General features: G+C 53.9%; 1 protein-coding gene and 1 non-coding gene across 2 annotated transcripts; one reads left to right on the top strand and one right to left on the bottom strand.

Moving 5' to 3' along the window:
* Positions 1 to 371: 371 nt before the first annotated feature.
* On the top strand, positions 372 to 16,044 carry MRC2 (mannose receptor C type 2; the record flags this gene model as incomplete). The annotated part of the gene is made up of 29 exons (XM_042886544.1): positions 372 to 783; positions 2,080 to 2,253; positions 2,404 to 2,568; positions 2,738 to 2,851; positions 3,370 to 3,513; positions 3,977 to 4,165; positions 4,647 to 4,801; positions 5,044 to 5,151; positions 6,914 to 7,029; positions 7,137 to 7,285; positions 7,388 to 7,605; positions 7,825 to 7,967; positions 8,048 to 8,150; positions 8,301 to 8,439; positions 8,520 to 8,555; positions 8,927 to 9,087; positions 9,262 to 9,329; positions 9,594 to 9,694; positions 9,788 to 9,933; positions 10,075 to 10,189; positions 10,269 to 10,432; positions 10,685 to 10,793; positions 11,191 to 11,429; positions 11,511 to 11,679; positions 11,833 to 11,982; positions 12,269 to 12,388; positions 12,669 to 12,848; positions 13,022 to 13,048; positions 13,729 to 16,044. Coding segments are annotated over 29 exons (4,335 nt in total), but the record flags the coding sequence as incomplete, so codon positions are not given.
* Positions 16,045 to 20,244: 4,200 nt separating this feature from the next.
* TRNAS-GCU lies at positions 20,245 to 20,326 on the bottom strand. The gene has a single exon. It is a non-coding gene; the product is annotated as a tRNA-Ser (tRNA).
* Between the last annotated feature and the right edge of the window lie 4,068 nt (positions 20,327 to 24,394).

Genomic DNA, 24,394 nt, shown 5'->3' with positions numbered 1-24,394 from the left:
TGAGGGATGTGGAGTAGTGGGAAATATCAGTGATAGGTGGATGGTTGGACTTGGGTGATCTTGGAAGTCATTTCCAACCCTGGTGATTCTGTGATTCTGTCATAAGGAAGGGTTGGCCACCTCAAAGTAGGGTTGGCCAGGTTAACGGAGGGTTGGCCAGCTCACTGAGGTGGACTCACTGCCCTTGGAGGTGTTCAGGAAACGTTTGGATGTTGCACTGAGGGACGTGGTGTGGGAAATATCGGTGATAGGTGGATGGTTGGACTGGATGATCTTGGACGTCTTTCCAACCTCGGTGGTTCTATGATTCTATGATGCCAGGCCAACCACTGGCAGCACTTTAACCTTTTCTTTCCCCGTGTTTCTTTCCCTCTCGCAACCCAGACTCCAAAGTCTTCCTCATCTACAACGTGGGCGCTCAGGGCTGCCTGGAGACGAAGGACTCGCTGGTGCGGCTCTCCAAAGGCTGCAACACCAGCTCCCCAGCCCATCAGTGGAAATGGGTCTCACGCAACCGCCTCTTCAACGTGGGGGCCATGCAGTGCCTGGGGGTGTCTTGGCACGGGGGCAATGCCACGGCTGGCCTGCACCCCTTGGCCACCTACGAGTGCGACCGTGAGTCCGTCAACATGCGCTGGAGCTGCCGTGGGCTCGGGGAGCAGCTCTCACAGCACCTGGGAGCCCGACCAGGGAACGCCTCGCTGGATAGGGGCGACCAGGCACGCAGCTCACAATGGAGGACATATGGAACTGAGGAGGATCTGTGCTCCGTGCCCTACTCTGGTAAGGCTTTGCCGTGTGTCAGGCTCACCGTCTGCACCCCTAGGTGCTTCATAGCATGGTTGGGTTGGAAGGGACCCCGAAGTCCCACAGCAAGTCCGACCCCTTGCTATGGGCTGGTTGCACACCACTGGATCAAGTGCCAGGGTTGGATGCGGTATTCCAAAAGAGGCTTCCCTTCTCTTAGTGTTCTTTGCCAATCTTCATAATTCTGTGGTTCTTTATTGGCATAGCGGTGCAGTCACCATCTCTGGAGTGGAGGGTGAATGGGGATAGGACAAGGGGGAATGGTTTTAAAGTGAGACAGAGGAGGTTTAGGTTGGATGGTAGGAGGAAGTTTTTGATCCAGAGGGTGGTGAGGCACTGGAACAGGTTGCCCAAGGAGGCTGTGGATGCCCCATCCCTGCAGGCATTCAAGGCCAGGCTGGATGTGGCTCTGGGCAGCCTGGGCTGCTGGTTGGTGACCTGCACACAGCAGGGGGTTGGAACCAGATGAGCACTGTGCTCCTTTTCAACCCAGGCCATTCTGTGATTCTATGAGTGGCACTGAGGGACACAGTTTAGTGGGCATGGTGGGGGTAGGTTGGAGGTTGGGCTTGGAGATCTTTTCCAACCTTAATGATTCTGTGATTCTCTTTGTTCCCATTGCCTTGATGCCTTGCAGACACCCAGGAGCCATTAGCAGTAGTTGTAGCCCCTAAGCAAAAGCAGTCCCAAGCTAAACACCATGCAGCTCTCTGCCCTGATCCTGCAGTGGAATGGGAGAGAAAAATAAATGAAAGTGTAAGAACTTGTGGGTTGAGATAAGGGCAGCTTAGTAAGGAAGAAAAAATAGGGAAAGAAAAAGAAAAAAAATCAACAGTAGCCAAAAGAATAAACAAAAGAAGCAATGCGTGAAGCAATTGCTCACCACCAGCCAGCTGATGCTCAGCCAGTTCCCACACTCCCCCCAGTCAGCACCCTCAGTTTTATCATTCCATGTGACATCGTATGGTCTGGGATGTCCCTGTGGCCAGTGTGGGGCAGCTGTCTTTGTTCTGTGCCCTCCCAGCTTCCCCTGATGGGGCAGAGTGAGGAGCTGAAACGTCCTTGACTCAATATAAGAACTGCTCAGCAACAAGTAAAACATTGTTATGTTATCAACATTATTCTCATCCTAAATCCAAAACACAGCTCGTAGGGAGAAAATTAACTATTCCAGCCAAAGCCAGGGCATCCAGGCACCCCCCCATCCAGGAGAACCCTCATCCTCCACTCCCCTTGGCAGCAGCCTCATGGGGGGACCCTCTTCTCCCACAGAGATCTACACCATCCAGGGCAACTCACACGGGAAGCCCTGCACCATCCCCTTCAAGTATGACAACCAATGGTTCCACGAGTGCACCAGCACAGGGCGAGAGGACGGCCACCTCTGGTGTGCCACCACCCAGGACTACGGCAAGGATGAACGATGGGGCTTCTGTCCCATAAAGAGTAAGTGTGGGTGGCTTGTCCCATCCCAATGGGATGCAGGAGCATCCTCGTGGTTGCCCAGCACCTGGCTTTGGTGGGATATTGGTTTGGTTTGTTCTTTTTTTGGAGCTGGAGTGGGATGTGTTGGTTGCCAACTGCTTGTCTCTATAGGCAATGACTGTGAGACCTTTTGGGACAAGGACCATCTCACCAACAGCTGTTACCAGTTCAACTTCCAGTCCACGCTGTCCTGGCGGGAGGCTTGGAACAGCTGTGAGCAGCAAGGAGCCAACCTGCTCAGCATCACCGAGATCCACGAGCAGACCTACATCAATGGTGAGGCAGGGTGGCCCTGCCACCTAGGGCAGAGCTAGTAACACCAGGGGCAACTGGTCCCAGGTTTTGCTCTCTGTCCTGGTTGGGTTGGGCTTGATTTTGGGCTGGGGTTGCGCGTAGAGCTGGAGCTGGGGGGCTGATGTTGCCCCTCTGTCTACGTTGGCCCCAGGGCTGCTGACCGGGTACAGCTCCACGCTGTGGATTGGGCTCAACGACCTGGACATCAATGGGGGCTGGCAGTGGTCTGACAACTCGCCACTCAAGTACCTCAACTGGGAGAGCGGTGAGCTGGGGGCTTTGTGAGGGGACAGGGGCAGGGGATGGGCTGTGAGCAAAGGATGTGGCTCTGGGCAGGTGGCAGGAGAGGTGGCCTGGGCTGCTAAGGTGCCCTGAGCTGAGCATCTTTGTTTCAAGGGCTGTTGAATACCAGTGATGTGCAGCTCAATGGCCTGGTGTGGAGGACACTGGTGGCATTATTTGCCCACTTCCATCTCTAACCCTTAGCTCACAGGGCAGAAGAACCCATTGCAGGGGATGCTCCGGTTGTGCCTGATGCCATCAGCTCGAGGCACTTGTGGGGATAAATATTATATCCCTGGAGGAGGTCTGGGGACAACCACTGACTGCCACCTGGCATTTCTAGTTCATGCTGATGCTCCAGGTCCTTGTGCATCAAGGCACAACAAATAATCCCTAGTGTGCCACAAAATCAATCCATCTCTACCTGGGGCAGGGAGAGCTGTGCCCTGCCCCATGAGCTCCCAGCAGCCTGTTCCCCCCCTTCCCGACTCCCATTTCCAGACCAGCCTGACAACCCCAGTGAGGAGAACTGTGGTGTGATCCGCACTGAGTCGTCTGGGGGGTGGCAGAACCGTGACTGTGGCATCGCCCTCCCCTACGTCTGCAAGAAGAAGCCCAATGCCACCACTGACCCCTTCCTGACAGGTGAGTTGGGGCTGAGCAACCCCAGGGTGTGGGTGCGGGAGGGATCCCAGCTCTGGTCCCAACTGTGGCAGCTCATGGAGGTGATCAGGGTATCCAGGATGGGCATCGATTTGGAAAACTGCAAAGCAGCACCACCTCAGTGCTCAGTACACTCACAGGTCAGACATCAGGAGAAATGGGAGATCCCTGGTGCTTTCCCAGATCTCCGTGCTTTGCTGTTGCACTGATGGTGTGCAAACAGAAGGGATTTTATATTGTTCCCGGAGCTCTAAAGTTACCACTGCTTGCACCTTGCCTCCGCTTGCACCTTGCCATTGCAGGGCTTTGCCCATAGCTGTCCCATGCCTTGGGCTCTTGTCCCAAGCACAAAGCACTCTCTAAGCATCCCCCTGGGACCACAGTCCCCCGCAGAGGAGAGGCTGGGGGAGCAAAGTGGGAGACCTTTGTTGCTTTTCCTTGCCAGATTCATGGTCAGAGGTGAAAGTGGACTGTGAGCCCAGCTGGCAGTCCTTCCAATCCAACTGCTACCGCCTGGTGGGAGAGAAGAAGAGCTGGCAGGATGCAAAGAAGACCTGCCTGCGGAGCGGGGGGGATCTGGTCAGCATTCACACACTCTCTGAGCTGGAGTTTGTCACCAAGCAGGTGAAGCAAGGTGAGAGGAGCCCATCCAGCCTATGGGTGTGGGGCGTGCATGGGGAAATAGTGGCATCCTGTTCGTGTTTATGTCTGTGCAGAGTCAGATCACGTGGGTTTTGGTGTCGTGGGGATATTTGGGAGAGCCAAATTTGGAGCCTGTGAGCCTTTGTGCTCAGCGTGATGCATCGTGTCATGATACAGAGGGCATCACAGTGGGGAGAAAATAGCACAGACCCATCTGAAAGTATCACTAATTCCATTTGGTTAATGCAGAAATAGGATGAAAGCACCAAGAAGTAGGCAGATTTCGTTCTGTTCGCCCCTCTGTAGGGAGAGAGCATCCCTGCCCTGCCTGCTGCATGGTTCTGAGCCCTGCACCTCCCATGAGGGTGGGGGCTTGGAGAGGAGCTTTGCAGCCTTTTGGGGAGGGTCTCTGCCAGATTGCAGCCAGGCAGAGGCCATTCTGCCTCCTGGCTCTGAGCCTCCTGTTTTGACAGACGTGGAAGAGCTCTGGATTGGTCTAAATGACCTCAAGCTGCAGATGAACTTTGAGTGGTCAGATGGGACACCTGTGAGGTTCACATATTGGCACCCCTTCGAGCCCAACAATTTCCGTGACAGCCTGGAGGACTGCGTCACCATCTGGGGACCGGTGAGAGCACAGGGCAGGAAATGCATCCTATAGCCCCATGGCATCCTTATGGTGAGGGAAGAGGGGCCTGGGGGAGTATCTCTTGCTTGGGTTGAACCTGCCTCAACCCAGCTGCTGGGAGGGGAGGGATCCAGCACATCCATGGGGGCTGATGCAGAGAAGGAAAATCGATGGCATACAGGCTGGGAAATTCCCCAGGGCTGTGAGCTGGGCTCAGTCCTGCTCTTCTCCACCCTTTCCAGGAAGGGAGGTGGAATGACAGCCCGTGCAACCAGAGCCTGCCCTCCATCTGCAAAAAGCCCGGCCGGGTGAGCCAGGAGAAAGAGGAGGATGACCACGGGTGCAGAAAGGTGAGGCAGGGCAGGCATGGGAGCCCCTTGCAAAGGGGTGCAGTCTCTTGGGGAATCCCTCAGTGCCCAGAAGATGTAGGATGGGTTTGCAAAGTGCAGTCTTGAGGGTCACCTTGGCACTCCTAGAGCTACAGGTCTGTGCCCAGGAGACTGCAGAGTCCTGGGCTTCTGCAGTTGCATGAGGCCACAAAAAAAAAAAAATTGAGACAAAATTCATGCTTTCATCATCCAAGATCCTCCCCCTTGCTCTGGCTTGAGTTTCCAGCTCAGAATTTCATTATTTTTCCCTGCTTGCTTACACTGATGTGCCAAAATGCTGCAGCAAAGCTGCTCCATGCAAGAGCTCAGTGAGATGGGAATGGGGTGGACATGGGATGTGATGGCATGGGATGGCATGGGATGGCATGGGATGGGGAGCCCAGTGATCATTTTCACCCCATTTTGAACACAGCCACTGAGTTGGTGCATTTCCACCAGGGCTGTGCCACTCCAGCATCTCAGCCAGCCGTGCCCAGCCTCAGTTTCCCCACCTTGGCAAAAGGTGCTGCCTGGCTTCTCGGGCAGCTTCACCCAGACCCATCCATTCCAGCAAACTCAGACAGATGCTTGGCTCTGCAAGAGGCTGGGGACAGCATGGCAGCTAGGCAAGCTGGCATGCTGGGCCAGGGTCAGTGCCAGTGCCAGGAGGGTCTCTAAGTGGGGGCTGAGCCCTCTCACCCTTCCCACCCTTTGACATCCCTTCATGTGTGCCTCCCTCCCTGTGCTGCTGCCCACTCCCTGCTCTGGCAGCAGACAGGCACTGTTGTGTGTCCAATTCCGGACAGGCTCCAACATCAACAGGCGGGTGATTAAAGCAGGCTGCAGTGGGACTTGCTCTCTGTTCAGCCCCATGACACAAGAGGAGGATAATGCTCCCCTCCCCGCTCCCCGGCAGGGTTGGATGCTGGCAGGAAGAATGATATGTGCTGCTTTGAAGCTGTCTGGCTGTTTGTTTTCCTTGCAGCCCTGTCCTTTGGGATTGCAGGATTGCTAGAGCTCGGTCATGCCAGGTCAGCTGGGGGTCAGAGACCTCACAGGAAAAGCTGGAGGTGGCAGCAGGGGACGTGGCTCCCATCCCATGTCCCTACCCCACCTCAGGGGCTCAGTCCCTATGGTTGGGACAGTTTTGCATGGGCTCAACTGAGAACTGGGCTGAGAGGAACCTTATGAGGTTCTACATAGGCGTATGTAGAGTCCTGCACCTGGGGAGGAATAACCACATGTAACAGTACGGGTTATAGGCTGAGCTGCTGAAAAAGAGCTCAGTGCAGAAGGACCTGGCGATCCTGATGGCCAACAGTTGACTGTGAGCCAGCAGTGTGACCTGGTGGTCAAGAAGGCCTGCGATGTCTTGGTTGATCAACAGCTGACCAACAGTTGACCACGAGCCAGAGATGCACCCTCATGGCCAAGAAAGCAGTGGGACCACAGGGTGCACTGCACAGTGGCCAGCAGGGCGAAGAAAGTGCTTCTCCCCTCTGCTCTGACCTGGGGAGACCTCATCTGGAGCACTGCATCCAGTGCTGGGCTCCCCAGTTCAAGGCAGACAGGCAACTGCTGGAGAGAGCCCTGCAGAGGGCTGCAGAGATGGTGGGGGCCTGGAGCACCTCCTGATGGGGACAGGTTGAGAGCCCCAGAGAGCCTGGAGAGAGGAGAAAACCAAGGGGATCTCCATAGAGGTTCATTCCAAGTCCTACCAGCTTCTGCTGTCTCGTGTCCCCAGGGCTGGAAGTGGCACAGCCCCTCCTGCTTCTGGCTGGGTGAGGACCGTGTCACCTACAGCGATGCTCGCAAGATGTGCTCTGACTACGGCTCCACACTGGTCACCATCACAAACAGGTCAGCATTGCGCCCTGAAAAATAAGCAGCACGGGGATGGGGTTTGACCCATTGCTTGGGATGAGATCAAGGCAAGGGGGGCTCAGCTCACAATGTCTGCCCTCCAGATTCGAGCAGGCGTATGTCAGCAGCCTCATCTATGGATGGGATGGTGAGTACTTCTGGACAGCCCTGCAGGACATCAATGAGACGGGCGCTTTCCGCTGGCTGAGCGGCGATGAGGTCATGTACACCCACTGGAACCGCGACCAGCCCGGTAAGGGGATGGCAGGGGTGGGACAGGATGTCCCCATCCCCTCTGGTTCTGCCCAGGGAGGGGATTGACACGGCCACAGCCTAACCCTGAGGCCGGCTGCAGGTTACAATAAGGGTGGCTGCATGGCCCTGGCCACCGGCAGCTCCATGGGGCTGTGGGAGGTGAAGAACTGCAGCACCTTCAAGGCCAAGTACATCTGCCGGCAGAACCTGGGCACACCGGTGAACCCCGAGCTGCCCAGCGCCTACCCTACGCCCAGCCTCACCGGGAGCTGCCCGCTGGGATGGAGCACGGACCCCAAGCTGCGGCACTGCTACAAGGTACGGGGTGCTGGGCTGCAGTGAACCCCAGCTGTGCCCCCATCTTATGGGCGTACATTGGTGCATGCAAAATGCATCCTGGACACAGCGCTGGGGCTGGAAGTTGGGATGCTGGTGCTTGTTAGGGTAGAGATGATGCTCTGCTTTTGCCCCCTGCTCAAGTCAGGGGTATCCCAATGGGATCCCAGGGTTGAGCCCCCTGCCTTCCTCCATGCCCAGGTGTTTAACTTTGACAAGCTGCAAGAGAAGAAGACGTGGATCGCAGCACAGGAGTTCTGCCGGGAGCTGGGAGCCCAGCTGCTCAGCCTGGGCAGCTACGAGGAGGAGCACTTTGTGGCTAACACCCTCAACAAGATTTTTGGGTGAGGGGCCGGCTGTGAAAGCACAAATAAAAAAAAGCCTCCGTGTTGGAAGCTGGCTGTGTTCTGACCTTTTCCCATAGGGAGTCAGAGCCAGAGATCCATGAGCAGCACTGGTTCTGGATTGGCCTCAACCGGCGTGACCCTGCAGGGGACCGGAGCTGGCGGTGGAGCGATGGGCTGGGGGTGAGTCCAGCAGTGAGGCACTGAGCATGCAGAGCTGAGCCCAGCGAGCAGCAGCACTGCAGGCAGCTTTCACTGGAGGATTCGGGGATGTCTTTGGGGTGGAAGTCCAGTCTGGGAGCCCCAACCTTTCCTATCTGTCTCGGCCCCCAGTTCTTCTACCACAACTTTGACCGCAGCAACTATGATGACGACGACATCCGGAACTGCGCAGTGCTGGACCTGGCCTCCCTGCAGTGGATGCCGATGCAGTGCGAAGCCCAGCTGGACTGGATCTGCAAACTGCCCAAAGGTACCATGGGGCACTGCTACCCCAGGCAGAATCCACAGGGGATTGCAGATATGGTCACGGCTTTCCTTTTCCTTCTCCAGGAACTGATGTGAAGGAGCCAGAGATCACAACCCAAGGTGCGTTAGGGGCTGTGTGTCCATCTGATTCCATCGTCCTCCCTGGGTGCAACCAACTCGCTGCAGGGCATTGGGCATGGGCAGGTTATCCAGAGAACAGACCTTGTGTATGGGCTCATGCGAGGGTGGGAGCCAGAACAGAGGAACCAAGGTGTCCTCAGCTCCAGCCCGACACCAGCACTCAGCTTCATTGTGGTTGCTGCCCAGGGCCAGTTCCTCCTGATCACCCAGAGCAGGGCAGGCTCAGGCTTCTGGGTGGATGCTGAGTCCTGCAGGGAGCAGCTCAGCAGCCAAACCCTCATGGGAAAGAGGTGTTAGGATATAGGAGGAGGTGGCTGAGCTGCAGTATAATGCTTGGTCCCTGCTTGCAGGCAGCAAAGAGTGGGTGAAGTACCAAGAGGCTGAGTACAAGTTCTTTGAGCACCACTCAACGTGGGTGCAGGCACAGCGCATCTGCAGCTGGTTCCAGGCAGAGCTGGTGTCAGTACACAGCGAGTCCGAGCTGCGCTTCCTGGGCCAGAACCTGAAGAAGGTAGGAGATGCCCCTGCCTGAATGCTGCTTTCCAGGGCTGCTCTGTGTTCATCGCATCCCCTCTTTCTGTGGCCTTAGTGGGGGATAAGCCTGGCTCTGCATGCCTTGGGTGGATGGTGGTGTGGTGTGCAGGGCCCTGGAGCAGGCACTGATGTCCCCTCTCTGGTCCTGCAGTTCTCCAGGGGTCAGGAGCAGCACTGGTGGATTGGGCTGCACACCTACGAGAACGATGGCAGGTTTAAGTAAGTTGTGGGGACCAGATCCCCCTGTACCCCTGTTTGTCCCTGTGCTGCCGTCCCCAGCCTGCAGAGCACCACAGCACAATGCCTGTCTCAGGCTGTGCCCATCCTGGGTTGGTGGTTTTGAGACAGTGGGGTGAGGGCTGCTGGTTCCTCACCCAGGAGAGGGAAGAGCTGCTGCACAGTCCCAGTTTGGCCATACATGCCGTTTGATGCATTGCAGCCAGCTCGTACCATTCACCAAGTCCTTGCTTTGTGCTTTCTTAGGTGGTCTGATGGGTCCCTCCTCAACTTCGTCTCCTGGGCACCAGGCAAACCCCGTCCCATCAACAAGGACAAGAAGTGCGTCTATATGACGGCCAGCAGAGGTGAGGGGCCACATCCTGCAGTGCTGGGCTCTGGAGGGGCCAAGAGCCGCAGGCTGAGCTGAGGGGCTGTTCCTGTTCCACCTCTCCCCACAGAGGACTGGGGGGATCAGAAGTGCCCGACGGCGCTGCCCTACATCTGCAAGCGGACCAATGCCACCGCTGTGAAGCCGTCCATCCCACCACCGCCCGCTCCCACGAGTGGGGGATGTCCCCGTGGCTGGATCCAATTCCTCAGCAAGGTGAGCTGGGCAGGCAGAGATCGAATAAGGCAGGATGGGTCTGGGCTGGGGGCGAGGAGAGGTTGGAGTTTTGGGGTTGGCAGTGATGGCTGTGGGATGGGAACACTCCTGGACCACCCTGTGCCCCTGGTGCCCATGCAGTGTTTCAGCTTCAATGGCCACGACAGAGCTGATATCGTGAAGTGGCCGGAGGCGAAGCAGGCCTGTGAGAACCAGGGCGCCGTGCTGGCCACCATCTCCAGCCCTCTGGAGCAGGGTATGTCACCCCCGGCCACCGCCAGCACCAGCCCCAAGGCTGCTGGAGGTGGCCCTCAGCGCCTCGCCATCCCTCACAGCTTTCATCACATCCATGCTGCTGAACATCTCCTTCGACCTCTGGATTGGCCTCCACGATGCCAAGAAGGAGTTCCAGTGGGTGGAGGGTGAGCCACTTCGGCACGTCAGCTGGGCGCCTGGGGAGCCCTCGGAGTGCAGCTCGTCCAGCCCTGGAGACAAGCCGGTGAGACCCCACTGCCCCATAGCATCCCCTGGCCCTGGGCTGGAGAGAGGTTGGGGCACCAACCACCCTAACAAGGTTTCAGCATGTTGTCCCACCACAAGGGATGGGCTGAAGGTTGCACATTGTGGGATTGGCTCTCTGAGGGCAGAGCAGGATCTGGTCCTGCAGTTTGTAGTGTCCATGGGCTGGGGGTTGTGTGGTGTGGTTGGACACAGGCTGGGGGTCATTCTGATTCTGTGGCTTGGCCTGCAGACCAATTGCGTGGTGGTGTGGCATGGCTCACCCCCCTACTTCACGGGGCGCTGGGATGACCGGAGCTGTGTGGAGGAGAAGCATGGCTACATCTGCCAGCGGAGCATAGGTAGGCTGTGGGGTGACAGAGCCCCATTGTGCAGAGGTGGGGGGCTGCTGTAAGCATCCCACACTATGGGAGTGTCACCAATGGGATCAGCTTTGGGGGAGCGTGGGGCAACGTACAAACTGTGGGAGCACCTGGCCCTGTTGTTTCTTGGGGCACTGCTGACCCTGTGCACATCAGCCTGGCCCAGTGGGCTCCATAGCAGTGTGCATCTGATGGGAATCCTCGAGGTTAGGATGGCACCTCACCACTGAGCAGCCCTTGGGGACGTGCCCTCTGCAGCCAGGTGCACATGTACCATGCATGGCACTGCTGTGGGGACGCCCCAGCTCGGTGGGGGACGGGCGAGGAGGTGACCCCTGCAGGAGCATCCTCTGACCATGTCTTTTTGCTCCCCCAGACCCATCCCTGAGCCCCGCGCGGACGCCGTACCCCCCTTCGCCCACTGGCACCCTCTTTTACCACAACAGCACTTACCGAATCCTGCAGAAGCCTCTCAGGTGGCACGAGGCCCTGCTGCTGTGCGAGACCCTCAATGCCACCCTGGCCACCATCCCCGACCCCTACAGCCAGGCTTTCCTCACCCAGGCCATTAGCAGCCTACGTGCCCCGCTCTGGATCGGGTTGGCCAACAATGAGGTGAGGACACGGGGTAGGCACCCAGGGTGGGGGTCCTGGGGGGTGGCAGCTGCCCCTCAGCCTCTCCCCTCGGCTCTCCAGGGCGGTCGGAGCTACTCATGGCTGTCGGAGGAGAACCTGTTCTACGCCAACTGGCAGGACGGGGAGCCCCAGCAGGCTGCTGGCTGTGCCTACATGGATGTGGATGGGAGCTGGCGCACGGCTGGCTGTGACACCAAGCTGCAGGGCGGCATCTGCCAGCTCCAGTCGGGTGCGTGGCGGATGGCCCGGGGGGCTCCGTGGACCCCAGCAGTGGGTGTGACATTGGGTTGGAGATGGCGTCCCACTGGGGACCTTCTGGAGCTCAACCCATGGGCTTGAGTGCCCCAATAACCCCTGCCTCCTAAACATGTCCCCCCACCAGGTCCCCCCCGCATGCACAAGTGGAGCTACAGCGGCAGCTGCCCCAAGTCGCTGGAGGACTCATCCTGGATCCCCTTCAGGGACCACTGCTACACCTTCCACATGGAGATCACCCTAGGGCAGAAGGACGCAATGCGGAGGTGCCAGAAAGGTATGGAAGGGCTGTGGGAGGGGATGGGAAGAGAATGGAAGGGGGTGGGTCCCCATGTTACCTCTGGATACAACAGAATACCTTCAAATGGAGCCCCTGTTCCTGTTGCCATGGTCCAGCCCTGGTCAGCCATCATTTCTCCTCAGTGCTGCTTTGTGTTGGGTTCCCCATGTATCTCACAGTTCACGGCCATCAGCGGTTCCTCAGCTTTGTCTTCCCCATCGCTGCTGCTCCTGAGCTCCATCCCCAGCTCTGGGCTCACCCCTGACCCCTCTTTCTTCCACAGTTGGTGGCACAGTGTTGTCCATCCAGGACGAGATGGAAAACGTCTTCGTGTGGGAGCACCTCCAGGCATACGAGGGCCCATCCAAGGGTGCCTGGCTGGGCATGACATTCAACCCCAAAGGTACAGGGCACAAAAGGACCCTTCCTGGGAAGCACCATGAATTCTCAGTAGCTCTATAATGAGCAGAGGAGCCCTTGGTAGTGGCTGCAGCACGGGGGGCTTGGGCCATGATGTGACCATGAGGGCTGATGTCTCAGGCTGTGTTAGATGAGCCAAGTGTGTCCTCCCCGGCCTTGGTGGTCCTCCCCATCACCCCATCACACCTCCTCCTGCTTTCAGCACCAGGATAAAGGCAGGGCATTCCTGCTGGCATCCCCAGACCCAATTCTTTCACTTCCAGGAGGTACCTTGGTTTGGCATGACAACACAGCTGTGAACTACTCCAACTGGGGACAGCATGACACGGGGCCCAGCATGCTGAGCCAGAACAGCTGCTACTGGATCCAGAGCAGCAATGGAGTCTGGCGCTTGGGCTCCTGCACCAACGTCACCATGGGTGTCATCTGCAAGATCCCCCGAGGTAGGGACCTCATGTTTGAGAGAGTGGGGGTCTGGGCAAGATGCTGCAGGGCAGAGCTGTGTCCTGCTGGCAGGGTTGGCCATGTTTGGGGCAAATTGTGTTGTAGTGGCATCTGCGGGGTGGGGGGCAGGGAGCCGTGGTCGTGTGCTCATCTCTCTGTGTTGCCATTGCAGTGGAGGAGAGCAGCTTCTCCAGGGCAGGTGAGTGGCACTGTCAGCCCGGGCACAGCACCAGGAGCTGGAACCAGTCCTGCCAGGCTGAGCTGCAGCGCGGGTTGTGTGAATAACAGAAAAATGGGGGATTTGGGTGGGAAACCATAGAATCAGAACAGTTGGAAAGGACCTCTAAGATCCTCATCCAACCCCAACGCATTCCCAGCATGCCTGCTTTGTCCCCATATCTCCACAGTTCACCACCACCACAGTCAGTTACTTCCCCACCTCCCTGGGCAGCCTGTGCCAATGATCATCACTCTTCCAGAGGAGAAATTTTTCATAAGATCCAACCTGACCCTCCCCTTGTTCAGCTTAAGGTCAATCCATCCCCAGGCAATTCTCAGTCCTCCTCTGCGGAGGAGCACATCTGCGGGCCCTTTGCTGAACCCCCTGCCCTTCTAGAGGTGTCACATCTGATGGGATCCTATAGATCCAACCCGGGCAGCTGCCAGATGTGAACACCCATCAGGACCGACCCAGACAGGCTGTTCCAGAGCTCTGCCGTGGGCACGATGCTCCCAGCACACCCCAGCACTGCCCCATTCTATCCACCCACCCACCCACCCTCAAGGAGAGCACCCAACTGAAGTTCCTCCACGTCTAGACTTGGGCAAGGACTTGAGGAAACAGCATCAGTATTTCAGTGGACTTTCCGTTCCCCGCAGCTCTGCCGGAGAACACGACAGCCATCGCGGTGGTGGTGCTGTCGGCGCTGGCGCTGAGCGCCCTGGTGGGCATCGCCATCTTCCTCTACAAACGGCGGAGGAGCTCCGAGCGCGGAGCCTTCGAGAGCGCCCGCTACAGCCGCACCACCTCCAACCCCAGCGAAGCGGCTGAGAAGAACATCCTGGTGTCGGATATGGAGATGAATGAGCAGCAGGACTAACGGCAGGGGGAACGGGGAGGGGGGGGGAACGGGGATCGGCACGCAGGCGGTCCTCGGGGTGAGCGGGGCTGGGGTTGGGGTTGCTGCCGTACCCCCAGGCTTGCCTCTGGCTGCTGGGAGCTCTCCTGCAGCAGCTGTGGAGGCGGTTTCAGGGCTCAGAGGTTCAGAGGAAAGCTGCCTCCACTTGGAGAGCTTTCCCTGGCCGGGCTCCGAGACACCTTCCCCTGGGGAGAAAGCACATGTGGGCGGTCGGGGCCCTGCGGGGGCTCATCCCCCCCCAGACAACGAGTGTCTGAGAACACATCCTCCCGGGCAAGAGGTCTCCAAAGCCGATCTACCTCCCCTTCCCGCAGTCCACTCTCCGCCCTCCTCATCCTCACCTCCCCCAGCAGCAGATTTGTGGTCCCCCATAACCCTGATGTTCCCATGCCCGGCGCTGCAGCCCTTCTCCCCCTCGTGCTCCCCCCGGGCTGGCGGTGCCATCCCATCCCTCTCGCTGCCCCCCATCCCAGTGAGCACAGAGCTCCCCACACCACGAGCAGGTGAGAGAACTGGAAGCCCCGCGCATCCTTCCCATTGCTGCGGTGCCAGTTGAGGTCCCACTGGCCAACCGCGGAGTGTGCAGAGGAAGGAGCACAAAGCAAAGGGCTGCCTTGGTGCCACGTGCTCACCGTGTGGGGCAGGGATGGCATGGGGCAGCTTGGGCTTGTTGTAGCCCCGAGGATGAGCATTAGGGATGCAGGTTGGGGACCGATTCTGGATTTTTTTGGTGGTAATTTTGGAGGTTTGGGTTGTTTTTTTTTTCCCCCATGGATTTTTTTTTCCCCCCTAATGGAATTGATTGCTTTTTTTTTGCTTTTTTTTTTTTTCTTTTTCTTTTTTTTTTTTTTTTTTTTTTTTGCTATGCTGTATTGAGTGCGTGCTGAATATATACGTCTTTCACACAGCTGGCCGGGGTGTGTGTGTGGTTGCATTCCACGTGCCAGGCGTAGGTGAGGAGGAGGAGGAGGAAGGCACTGTGGGGCTGTGCCATGGGGCTGAGCTCCCATAAGAGCCCCTCAGGATGCTCGGACCCTGGGGGGGGGGGTTCCCTGCTGGGAATGGGACCCAAGAGAGCCCCCGCAGATCCAAAGGCAAGCGGCACAACCCCCACACAGAGACATTTTCCCATCCCTTCCAGGTGGGTGCTGTGAGGTCGGAGGGGCCCGCAGAGTGCTGTGCTCTCCGTTCTGACACCTGTGTGTGGATTTTAAACTGTTGATTTCACTTAAGCTGGACATTAAGTGTTTGAGGAACTGTTGGGGGGTTGGGGACGAAGGGATCACTTCATTTTGTGTTTACTTTTTGGCAATGATGTCCAAACACCTTGGTGACGTTTGTGGGCAGGAGGGGCCCCGGCTCTGCCCCGGCTCCATTCCTCAGTCTTGGCTTTTATTTCCTGAGGTCATTCCTGGTGTGGAGCTGTTGGTTTTGTTCCCAATGCGGTGCCAGATCTGGGAAAGCTGAGCACCAGTCCGTCCCCATCTCCATCCCTGTGCTGCTTGTGGCCGGGTGGGAGCAGGAGCAGCTGAGGGATCCTCTTCTATCTCCTGCCATGAGCAGAGCTCAGAAATCCCAAAGGGAGAAGTGCTGGGGCTGGGATGGGCGGAATGCAGCAGTGCTGAGCTCAGGGTTGGGCTCAACTCGGAGCTATGAGCGCTGCGTCAATGCCTGCATGCAGCCCTTCCTGGGCACGCTTCTTTAAAGACATTATTTCCATTTCTTTCTTTCCTTTTTTTTCCCCCTCCTTGATTAATCTTGTTCTGTTTCTTCCTTCTTTACCTTCGAGCAAAGAGATCTGTACAATATAGGGGAAATTTTGTATGGGAATAATTTTGCCAGCCGTCGGCAGCAATCAGGATTACAGGAAAAGCGCATATATGGTTACGTGGTATCTCCTATCACCAGTAGGATAATGTGAAGAATTGCTTAAAAGGACCCTGTCAATTATATATTATATATATATATATAATATATATATATAGTTTTGCAATTTTTTACTCTCTGTGGTTTGTAAGATCCTTTTAGAAGCTTGGAAATAAAATTTCCTCCCCCATCTTTTCTCTTCCTTTTTATTTTTTCTTTTTTTCTTTCATTCGGGGGAAAACCCAAACTTGGCGCTTGCGAAGAAGGCTCAGAATTCAGGGCGGAATGATCAGGAGAAGGAAAGAGCTCCGTGGCTGCGATGTGGGGAAGTTGGGGTCTGCATCTGCATGGGTTGCGAGCCCTGCAGGAGCCAACAGCACCTGGCAGTGCTTTGCATTTCAACCGGCTTGTGCCAAACCGGTGGCCACAAAAGCTTTGTTTCCTCACTCCCCGAATGCGGCCGTGAGTCTGACTCAGAAGTTACCAATTTTTGCTGGCTGGAGGAGGAATGCGATGCTATGAGTGCAGGGTCTGCTCAGTCATCCCTGCAGGCATCCAAGGCCAGGCTGGATGTGGCTCTGGGCAGCCTGGTCTGCTGGTTGGCGACCCTGCACAAAGCAGGGGGTTGGAACCAGGTGATTGTTTGTTCCTTTTCAACCCAGGCCATTCTGTGATTCTCTGTTCAGGGGCAACGGCAAAGCTGCGAGGTATTGCTGCGTGCTGCCATGCCTACAGTGTGCACAGCTCGTGTTCGGTGACTGCCCCCTGTTTGCTGCAGTGATGTGCAGTTTAGGAGGCCTGGTTTGGAGCTGGATGAGCTCAGCCATGCATGCAGATCAGCGTTCCAGTGCTGAGCAATACCATCACAGGGTTAGTGCAGCACAGGGGGTATTCAGTGCCTTAAAACTTGCAAAATTATACCCTCTCATCACACGCTGTAAAAAGAAATGTGACTTAGGAAGTAATGTGTTTTATGTGGAATTGAGAAGTTCAGAAATGTGTTAACCAGGCAAGAATTCAAGGGGTAACTCTGAATGTAACTCTGGCTGAAAAGAATTCCTCCTGCACTTTTGTAGCAATGAATCTGAGTTGTGCAGATCTCTGCTCAGCCAGGCCCTTTGCTGTGCAGCAAAGCTATCAGTCTCCTTATCTCCCCTTCTAAGGACCAGCAGTATTTCCCAGATGCTTTCTGGTGCAGTCAGCACAGGATTTTTTGCTTGTCAGCTTTGCAGTAGTTCAAGGCAGGAGTTGAGGAGCTGCCTGCATTCATTCTCCTCCTTGGAATAAAGGGAGGACCCTCCGTTCAGGTGGTGCTATCTGTTAAAGGACTGCTAAATACAAGAGCAGTGAGATTCATCTCCCTTGAGCTGATGGCGATGCTTCAGTGGTGGTCATGTGAAATAACAGGAAATAAAATTTGGGACCTTTTGGCTGCAAGGATCACATTGCTGTATAAGCTCTGATCGGAAGAAACCTTGGGAGCACAGCATGTCAGAGCTATCTGCAACTGCAAAGGCACAGCAAAGGAACCACAGGCATCTCCGTGGGTTGGGATTATGAAGATTAAAGGAGGGCAGCTAAAAACAGCACTTCCAGCCTGCTGCTCCCAGCAAGGCACAGCAGCAAATCAACAGAAATGCCACGTTGACATCTCTGCCGGTTACCTCCACCTATGGTCTTCTGGAGCAATTTGCAGTCAGTATTTGGGCTTTTAAAGTCATCGGTTGGGTGACAAGGAGGACTGAGTGGTGCTGACATTCGTGCTTTGGCTTTAATTAAAGGAGGACAGAGTATACAGGGTATGAAAAGCACAGACAGGGGTACGTGATGCAAAGCTTTGGTGGAACTCCAAAGGCACGGGGCTTCTCAGAAGCAGAATCTGCAGGAAAAAGAAGAAGGGTGTTTTAGGGTCTGTTTCTTCATCAGTAAGAAAAGTATTAACTAAGCATAGCAAAGTGAGATGACTTTGCTTTCTTTAAAACTTAGAAGCAGAGACCAACCTCTGCATGTCTGCCAATGAGCTGCACTGATGGCCCACTCTTCTGCAGCGCTCTCTGGGCTCTGTTTTGCTGTCCATCCGAAGAGAAAGTTTCCCCAACGTTCAGTGCAAATGCACTCTTTGATGCTGTCTTCAGGCTTGAATTGCTGTGGGGAAGTGGAGAGGCAGAAAACCTGGCCTCTCCTTGCATGTCAGTGTGAATGCTGTGCAAGTCAGTGCGGTGCTCAGCATCGTTTTCCCCCAGATGGCTGAAAAGGTGCTTTCTTTTTGCTTTGGATGCCACTGTCAGCTCTGCAGCATCAGATCTGATGGGAGGAGTAAAGCTCCGCAGCCACGCAGAGGGCAAAGCGTGCTGTGGGTTTGGGGTCCCAGTAGCACCAGTATGCCAGGCAGAGAGCGGCCCAAGAAGAAGAAATGACAAAACCTCAGCTGTAATGAACAGAGCAGTTCCTAGGTGTCACTGCAGCCCCAGCTGACAGAACTGGGAGAGCCCTTCGCTGGCACAAACCCCAGGGAAGTGGAAGCCAATTCAACGAGGAACTTAAAGCTGCTCCAACTGCGAGAGGTTTGCCATGAGAATATGGGCTGTGTTGTAAACACGGAGGTCTGGAGCCTTCCTCGTGGCTGAAATAACTCAATTGGCATTTAGTGCTGTTTCCAGGCGTTGCAACTCTTGAAACCCTGTTTATAGGATGTGTTTTCCTGTAACTGAAACGCTAGGATTCGGATAAAGTTCCCCCAGCAGCAGCGTAACGATTCCATTTCTCATTGTTCCCTCCTTGGCAAAGTGATCTGCAACGCAACAGCCACCCATCGACTGGGACTGAAAACGCGTGTTCTCCTTTTCCTGCTCAATGTCACTGAGAGTGACATTGGAACAGGACTTTGAAGGGCAGCGAAGCGGCTGGGGACAGCAATTCCACATGTGTGGGGAACATTACCATGCCAAGGTTAATCAGTGATTTGCCCGAGAGCCCTTTGTTACCACTTCATTTCTGCCTCTGAGGGGAGCACAACTCCTTCCGTTGGCTGAGGAACAAGAGGTCATCAGAGCTGTGCAGCCCATCTCCTCTCAGCCAATAACCACGGGCTCCACGACTTTTCCAAGAGCGACGTTTGCTTTGGTTGGATCCTCGTGACGCCGCCGGAGTCGGAACGAAGCAAAATATCTTTGGAATGGAAAACGGACAAAATGCTTTGCAATGGGGGGTGTGATGTAGAGGTCAACCCAAGGCTGTGGCTGAACAGCATGGAGGCAGCTGTTCTACAGTCCCAAACGGAACCCAAATTAATCACTGTGAGCACGGTGATTTCCCCATCTGAGCAGGTGACTGCGAGGAACTGTCAACAAGCAAATAAGCTCCAATAAGCTCATTAATTCCTTGAAGAAATAATGAGAAGATACTCAAAGGTAGATCTTGCTGTCAGCTTAGGAGTGCCATGTGATTGCAGAAGGGTTTGGTATTTAGCAGTGTGGCTGGCCAACCTGAAATCCAGCATAGAACATAAAACTAGATGGGAACAAAAGCCTTATTGAAGGGTGACTCTTTAACCGGGAAGACACCGACCTTCATCTTGGGTTCCAGAGCAGCTCGTAGAAGTCCATAAATCACTCATAAATGCAACTTAAAATCTCACTGAACCAAATCAGCAGGAGGAGTGCAAACGCACCACGTGGATGGCGAATCAGTCGTACTGCACCAGACTCTGAAAGCATTGGAGCCCGCTGAATGTGTTTGTGTGCCGTGGCTTTTTTTTCCTTTTGCTCTTTATAGGCAGCTCCAATTAAACATCTTGACACTTGATATCATGTAAATTGCCCTAATTTCCAGAAGCTGTGTCTCCTGATTTTTTTTCCCTCCCACTTTTTGATGTCTAATGTGTTTCTCTCATAACCGAGTCCCTCTTGCCAATACATGAGATGCTGCATATTTGATGAGAACAATTAAACAAGAGTTTTGTAAAAGTGCTTTAAGCCTCAAAGCTGACTTTCCTTCCCTCCTCCCCCCAACCCCAGATCAGTAAAGCTTTCCCATTTTAACACTGATTTCTCCAGAGACATCACTTAACAAAGCTAGAAACAGCAAAGAGAACGCTTGTTAAGAAAATGAAAGCATGGAAATGCTTAAAAACGGGATAAGGAAGGAAATAACAGAAGCACAGAGCTGGAGTGGATGGGTAACCCCATCTGGTCCCACCAATCATGGCAGATTTTGGAGGTACTCAAGGTAAGGGTTTGTCCAACAGCTTCTGGAGAACAGAGAGCCGTTCTGCTGATGTTGCTGTACAAAACCTCCCCTGCTCCAGTTTGTGCCCATCACCTCCAGTCGAGGCACTGAGCACCACTGGGCAGAGCGCTGCTCTGTGCTCCCGTCAGGAGAGTTTTGCCACCGACGAGGATGGGATTCGAACCCACGCGTGCAGAGCACAATGGATTAGCAGTCCATCGCCTTAACCACTCGGCCACCTCGTCTGCCAAATTTGGATGCTGAAGATGCAGTAAAGCTCCTCTTTATTGTCATAATCAGGATGATTTCTAATTAGACATGACTGCTTGCCATTAAGCTCTCCTCCATTGATCTGTGCTATATTGCATTTTTTAAGAGGCTGTCAGTGCACCAATCCCATCTGTTTATTTCAACGCCATTGATAGCATTAAGAAATCCTAAGGCTGCCACTCAGTTCTGTGATTTCCAATTCTTTGTTTGTTTAAAGCACGATTAAACCCACACCAAGAGCTTTGGATGGATTTAATCTCAATTTTGTGCTAATAATGCTCAGAGTCTCAGAGCTAACTCAAGACCAGGAGTTAATGCACTCTTCTGATTCACGCGGGGCTGAGAGCTTGGCCTCTGGATTCGGTATTTTTCATTTCCGTGTCCAACCCAACCTGAGGTTTTAAAAGAGAAGAGCTGACACCAGTCTCCATCGTCACTTCAGCTAAAGCCTCTTTGTCTCTCCACGAAGGGATGATTATGGGAAAGCCTCCGTCATCCTTTTGAATTTAAGAGTGGCACTGGGGAGGGAGCAGCTTTTCAAACCCAAAGGTCTCCCATAGCCCCCGGTGGATGCATCTCGCTGCCTGTTCCCCATCCCAACGGCGTCAGCATGGACCTGCGTGGGAAGGAGGGTTCAATGATGCGAGCAGCCCTACAGCAGAGGAGCGTGCATGGTCAACATTTGAAAAAATAGCATGGCATGCTTATGAATTTGTCCATCAGTGAAGCAGCACATCGTGCCCTGTGGGACCGCTCGTTTATTTCCCTGCCATCACCTATTAATGTCAGGTAGGCTGAGTCAGCCATTGGGAAGCACGCGCCCTTCAGAAGGGAAACAGCGTGATTCTGTACCAAAATATTTGAATGTCTGACTAATGAATGTTCTAACAGCTTCACCCAACTGCTCCCACGGGGCTCTGCTTTCATTCTCTATTCCCTCTGAAGTGTTTGTTTGCAAGTGGATTCTCTTTCAAGTGTGCCTGTTGCTGACAGGCCTCTGTAGGAGCGATTTAACACAGCTATCTGGAACCTCTGACCGCTCTATTATTTGGCACTAACGTTGTCCCTTCCATTCCTGACCATTTGGGGTAAGTGATGCTCATTGCAATTTTATTTTTGCATTTTGAAGTATTTACCCTGCTCGCAGTAAAATGTCCTGCATCAGATGAGCTTGGCTTCTATTATAGGAAAGGGAGTTGGACTAATTTAGAGCACATTTGACCATGTAATGCTGGGCCATTAACAGATAATTGAGGTTGCTTGGAAGCCAGCATCCTCGCAGCTGTAATTCTGTCCTGCTGCTCCATGCCACAGCCTCACATTCTGCACCAAGTTCTCTTGCTCCTTATGTGATTTGGTATCTCACACCTGAACTCAAACGTTCAGAAATTGGAATATTTGCCTCTGGGTTTTCCAGGGATTTTGGGGTCTCTCGTTGCTGCTTTGTGGCTGGAGGTTCAAAACACATCATAGAATCGTAGAACCACCAAGGTTGGAAAGGAGCTCTAAGCTCTTCCCTCCAACCATCGCCCAAAGATCTTTGGCCATGAAGGGAATGCTGTGGGAACGCCGAGTCCTGGGGCGCGGAGGCAGGCGGTTCATGCTCTGCATCTGGAAGTGCTTTCACTTTTTGTTCCCTCATCCAGATGGAGGATTTATCAGGAGAAATCTGAAGGCTTTTGTCCTTTGGTTTGGGGTTTTCTGCCTTGTTTTGTCTCGTCTTGTTTTTAATGCTCATAAGGAAGCCAGAAATTTTGGTTAATTGTAAAGTGGGCATGCCGTAAAACATCAAAAAAAAAAAGACCAAGAGTTATTCTTATCACTCTGTGTGATTTGAGAGTGGACATTTCAAAAGGGCAAGGCTAGAAAGGAATCCTGAGAACCCAGATCACAGCAAGTGGGTTCTCATTAAAATCCCACCCAATCTCCAGAAAGTCAGGGCTGAGAATCACTACAGATCACGACTGATGAGAGACTTCAGACAAGCCACAAGCAGCCCAGGATAGCTCAGGGGAACTTTTTATAGGCTGACTCCATGAGATCCATATTTCTCCATCGAAGTGATGTTCTGCAGACTTAAAAGCATCTCCAAATGTCATTGCAGAGAGCTTTATGTGGCACTGAGTGCATTCAGAGTTTCACATGGGGTTTGTCTGACAGTTAACTGGAGGTTCATCAGGAGCTTTGCAATTCATAGCAAGCACACCATGACAAGGGAAATGTGCTTTAATTTGGCACATCCATCATGCTGACCCAGTGCCTGGTAACAAATAGCAGCAGTGCTGTATTCTCTTTCTGCTCTGCCTGCTGAAATGATAGAATTAAGAGTGATCTCCCCAAGATGATGGCCGCAGTGTTTCCCTGCAGCCAGGACACTATTGCCTGAGTTTAGAGGCTTACTTGAAGGGGGCAGCTGCTACAATTAGGAAATCAATTCCTTTGCATCAGGATGCTGGAGAGGATTAGGTGTGATTACAGGCTGACCTGTAAGGAGGCACCTAATAGAAGTGGGTGGGTGTTTTTTAGAAAGAAAGCTCTGTTTGCAAGTAGTTTGTTGGCTGAAGAGCTTGAGGTCAAAGAAGGATGGTAAATTGTGCTGCAGCTCTCAGCAGAAAGCCACGAGGACGAAGCACAACTGCAAGGTAAGTGGGAGCACTGCTATTTTCACTGCTTTTCCTACCCTCTTTATGGTGGCTATGAAGTGGTTCAGTCCCATCAACTTTGCAAAGCAGTTTGTAGAGATCTTGCAGCCCAAGCTAGAGACCTGAATCTGCTAGCTCGTATTGTGCCTGTGTATAACCAAATAAGGCTGTGTTTTCACCCTAAGAGGCTTTTAATGAACCTGGTGAGTATAATGAACTACACAACGATGCCTCAACTCAGTGTGGTTTTAGGCTGTAGCAGTGATAAACTGTTTGCTGGCTGGGCAGGCTGGGTGGCTTCTTATCTCCATATTCCAGTGACCCCTCTTATCTTGTGTGAGTGAAAGGCAGATGTCCTGTCCTTATGTGCTAACAGGCACATGTGGGAAGCGCAGTGCAGATTGCCCTGCTGCAGCAGGAGGTTGGGAATGGATGGCCAAAGTGAAGGCAGCCCTGGGGATGGGCGTGCAGGTGACATTTAGCTATGGATGCACGTGTGGAGTCCTGTCACTGCTCAGCAGATATTGCATCATTTTGTGTCTGTGCTGGGATGGAGGCAACAACCAGAACGATTTATTTAATTCCTTGTGTGCATCTGAGAGGCCTTCAGGAAGGAGGGAGCTGCATAAATAGCACTCGGCTTAAACAAAAGCCTGTGGGTTGAGCATCTCGGATTACTGAATGTGATTCACCTGCTCGGTCTGGATTGTTCTCATAATTCATGTTTCATTTGCTAATTGTTAGTATTAGCAGTACTGACAGCTGTTGGCCTTTTGTGAGGGTTCAGTGTTGGTATTGAGGGGGATGCTGGCTCTTTGGGTCTCAGCCTGGAAGGTGCAGAGCTGCCAGCTTTAATTGGAGGAAATCCTGTTAGATAGGAAAAAAGAAAATAAATATGGAGGTTTGAATGCAGGTAACCAAAAGTCAGCGTTTAGGGTTTGAAGAACAGCACTGTGTGAGCACAGAATGGGCCCTGTGGGGTCTGGCAGAGAGATGGGGCTATTCCAGAAAATATGAACAAAGGTCAACAAAGCTCACTGGGGAGAAAGCAAACCTAACTGCTGCTCTGACCCAAGCAGCACTGAATGCCACACGACAATTAGAAGGGAGAAAGATGGTGCAATTAAAACTGCGGGCGTGTTATCCAGAGCTGTGGTGTGTGTGGTTTTGGGGAGGAGGTTTTGCTGCTTTCTTTTTTAATCCAGCTCAGCCATAATGGAGATAACCATCACTAGTCTGAACAACGAGGGGTGGATTTCCTGCATTCCTTGGGGGGGGGGGGAATATCTAAGGAGAACGGTGGCATTGCAGAGAGCCTGGTGCAGGACTAGACAGTACAACACCTCCTGAAACAGGGTGAACTACCTCAAAAAGCATTGATTCTCAGTAAAACACAGCTAG

The sequence above is a fragment of the Lagopus leucura genome, unplaced genomic scaffold (assembly GCF_019238085.1).
Source record: "Lagopus leucura isolate 7727_CA_CO unplaced genomic scaffold, USGS_WTPT01 Super-Scaffold_100059, whole genome shotgun sequence".
NCBI lineage: Eukaryota > Metazoa > Chordata > Aves > Galliformes > Phasianidae > Lagopus > Lagopus leucura.
This window is presented reverse-complemented; position numbering and strand designations above follow the sequence as displayed.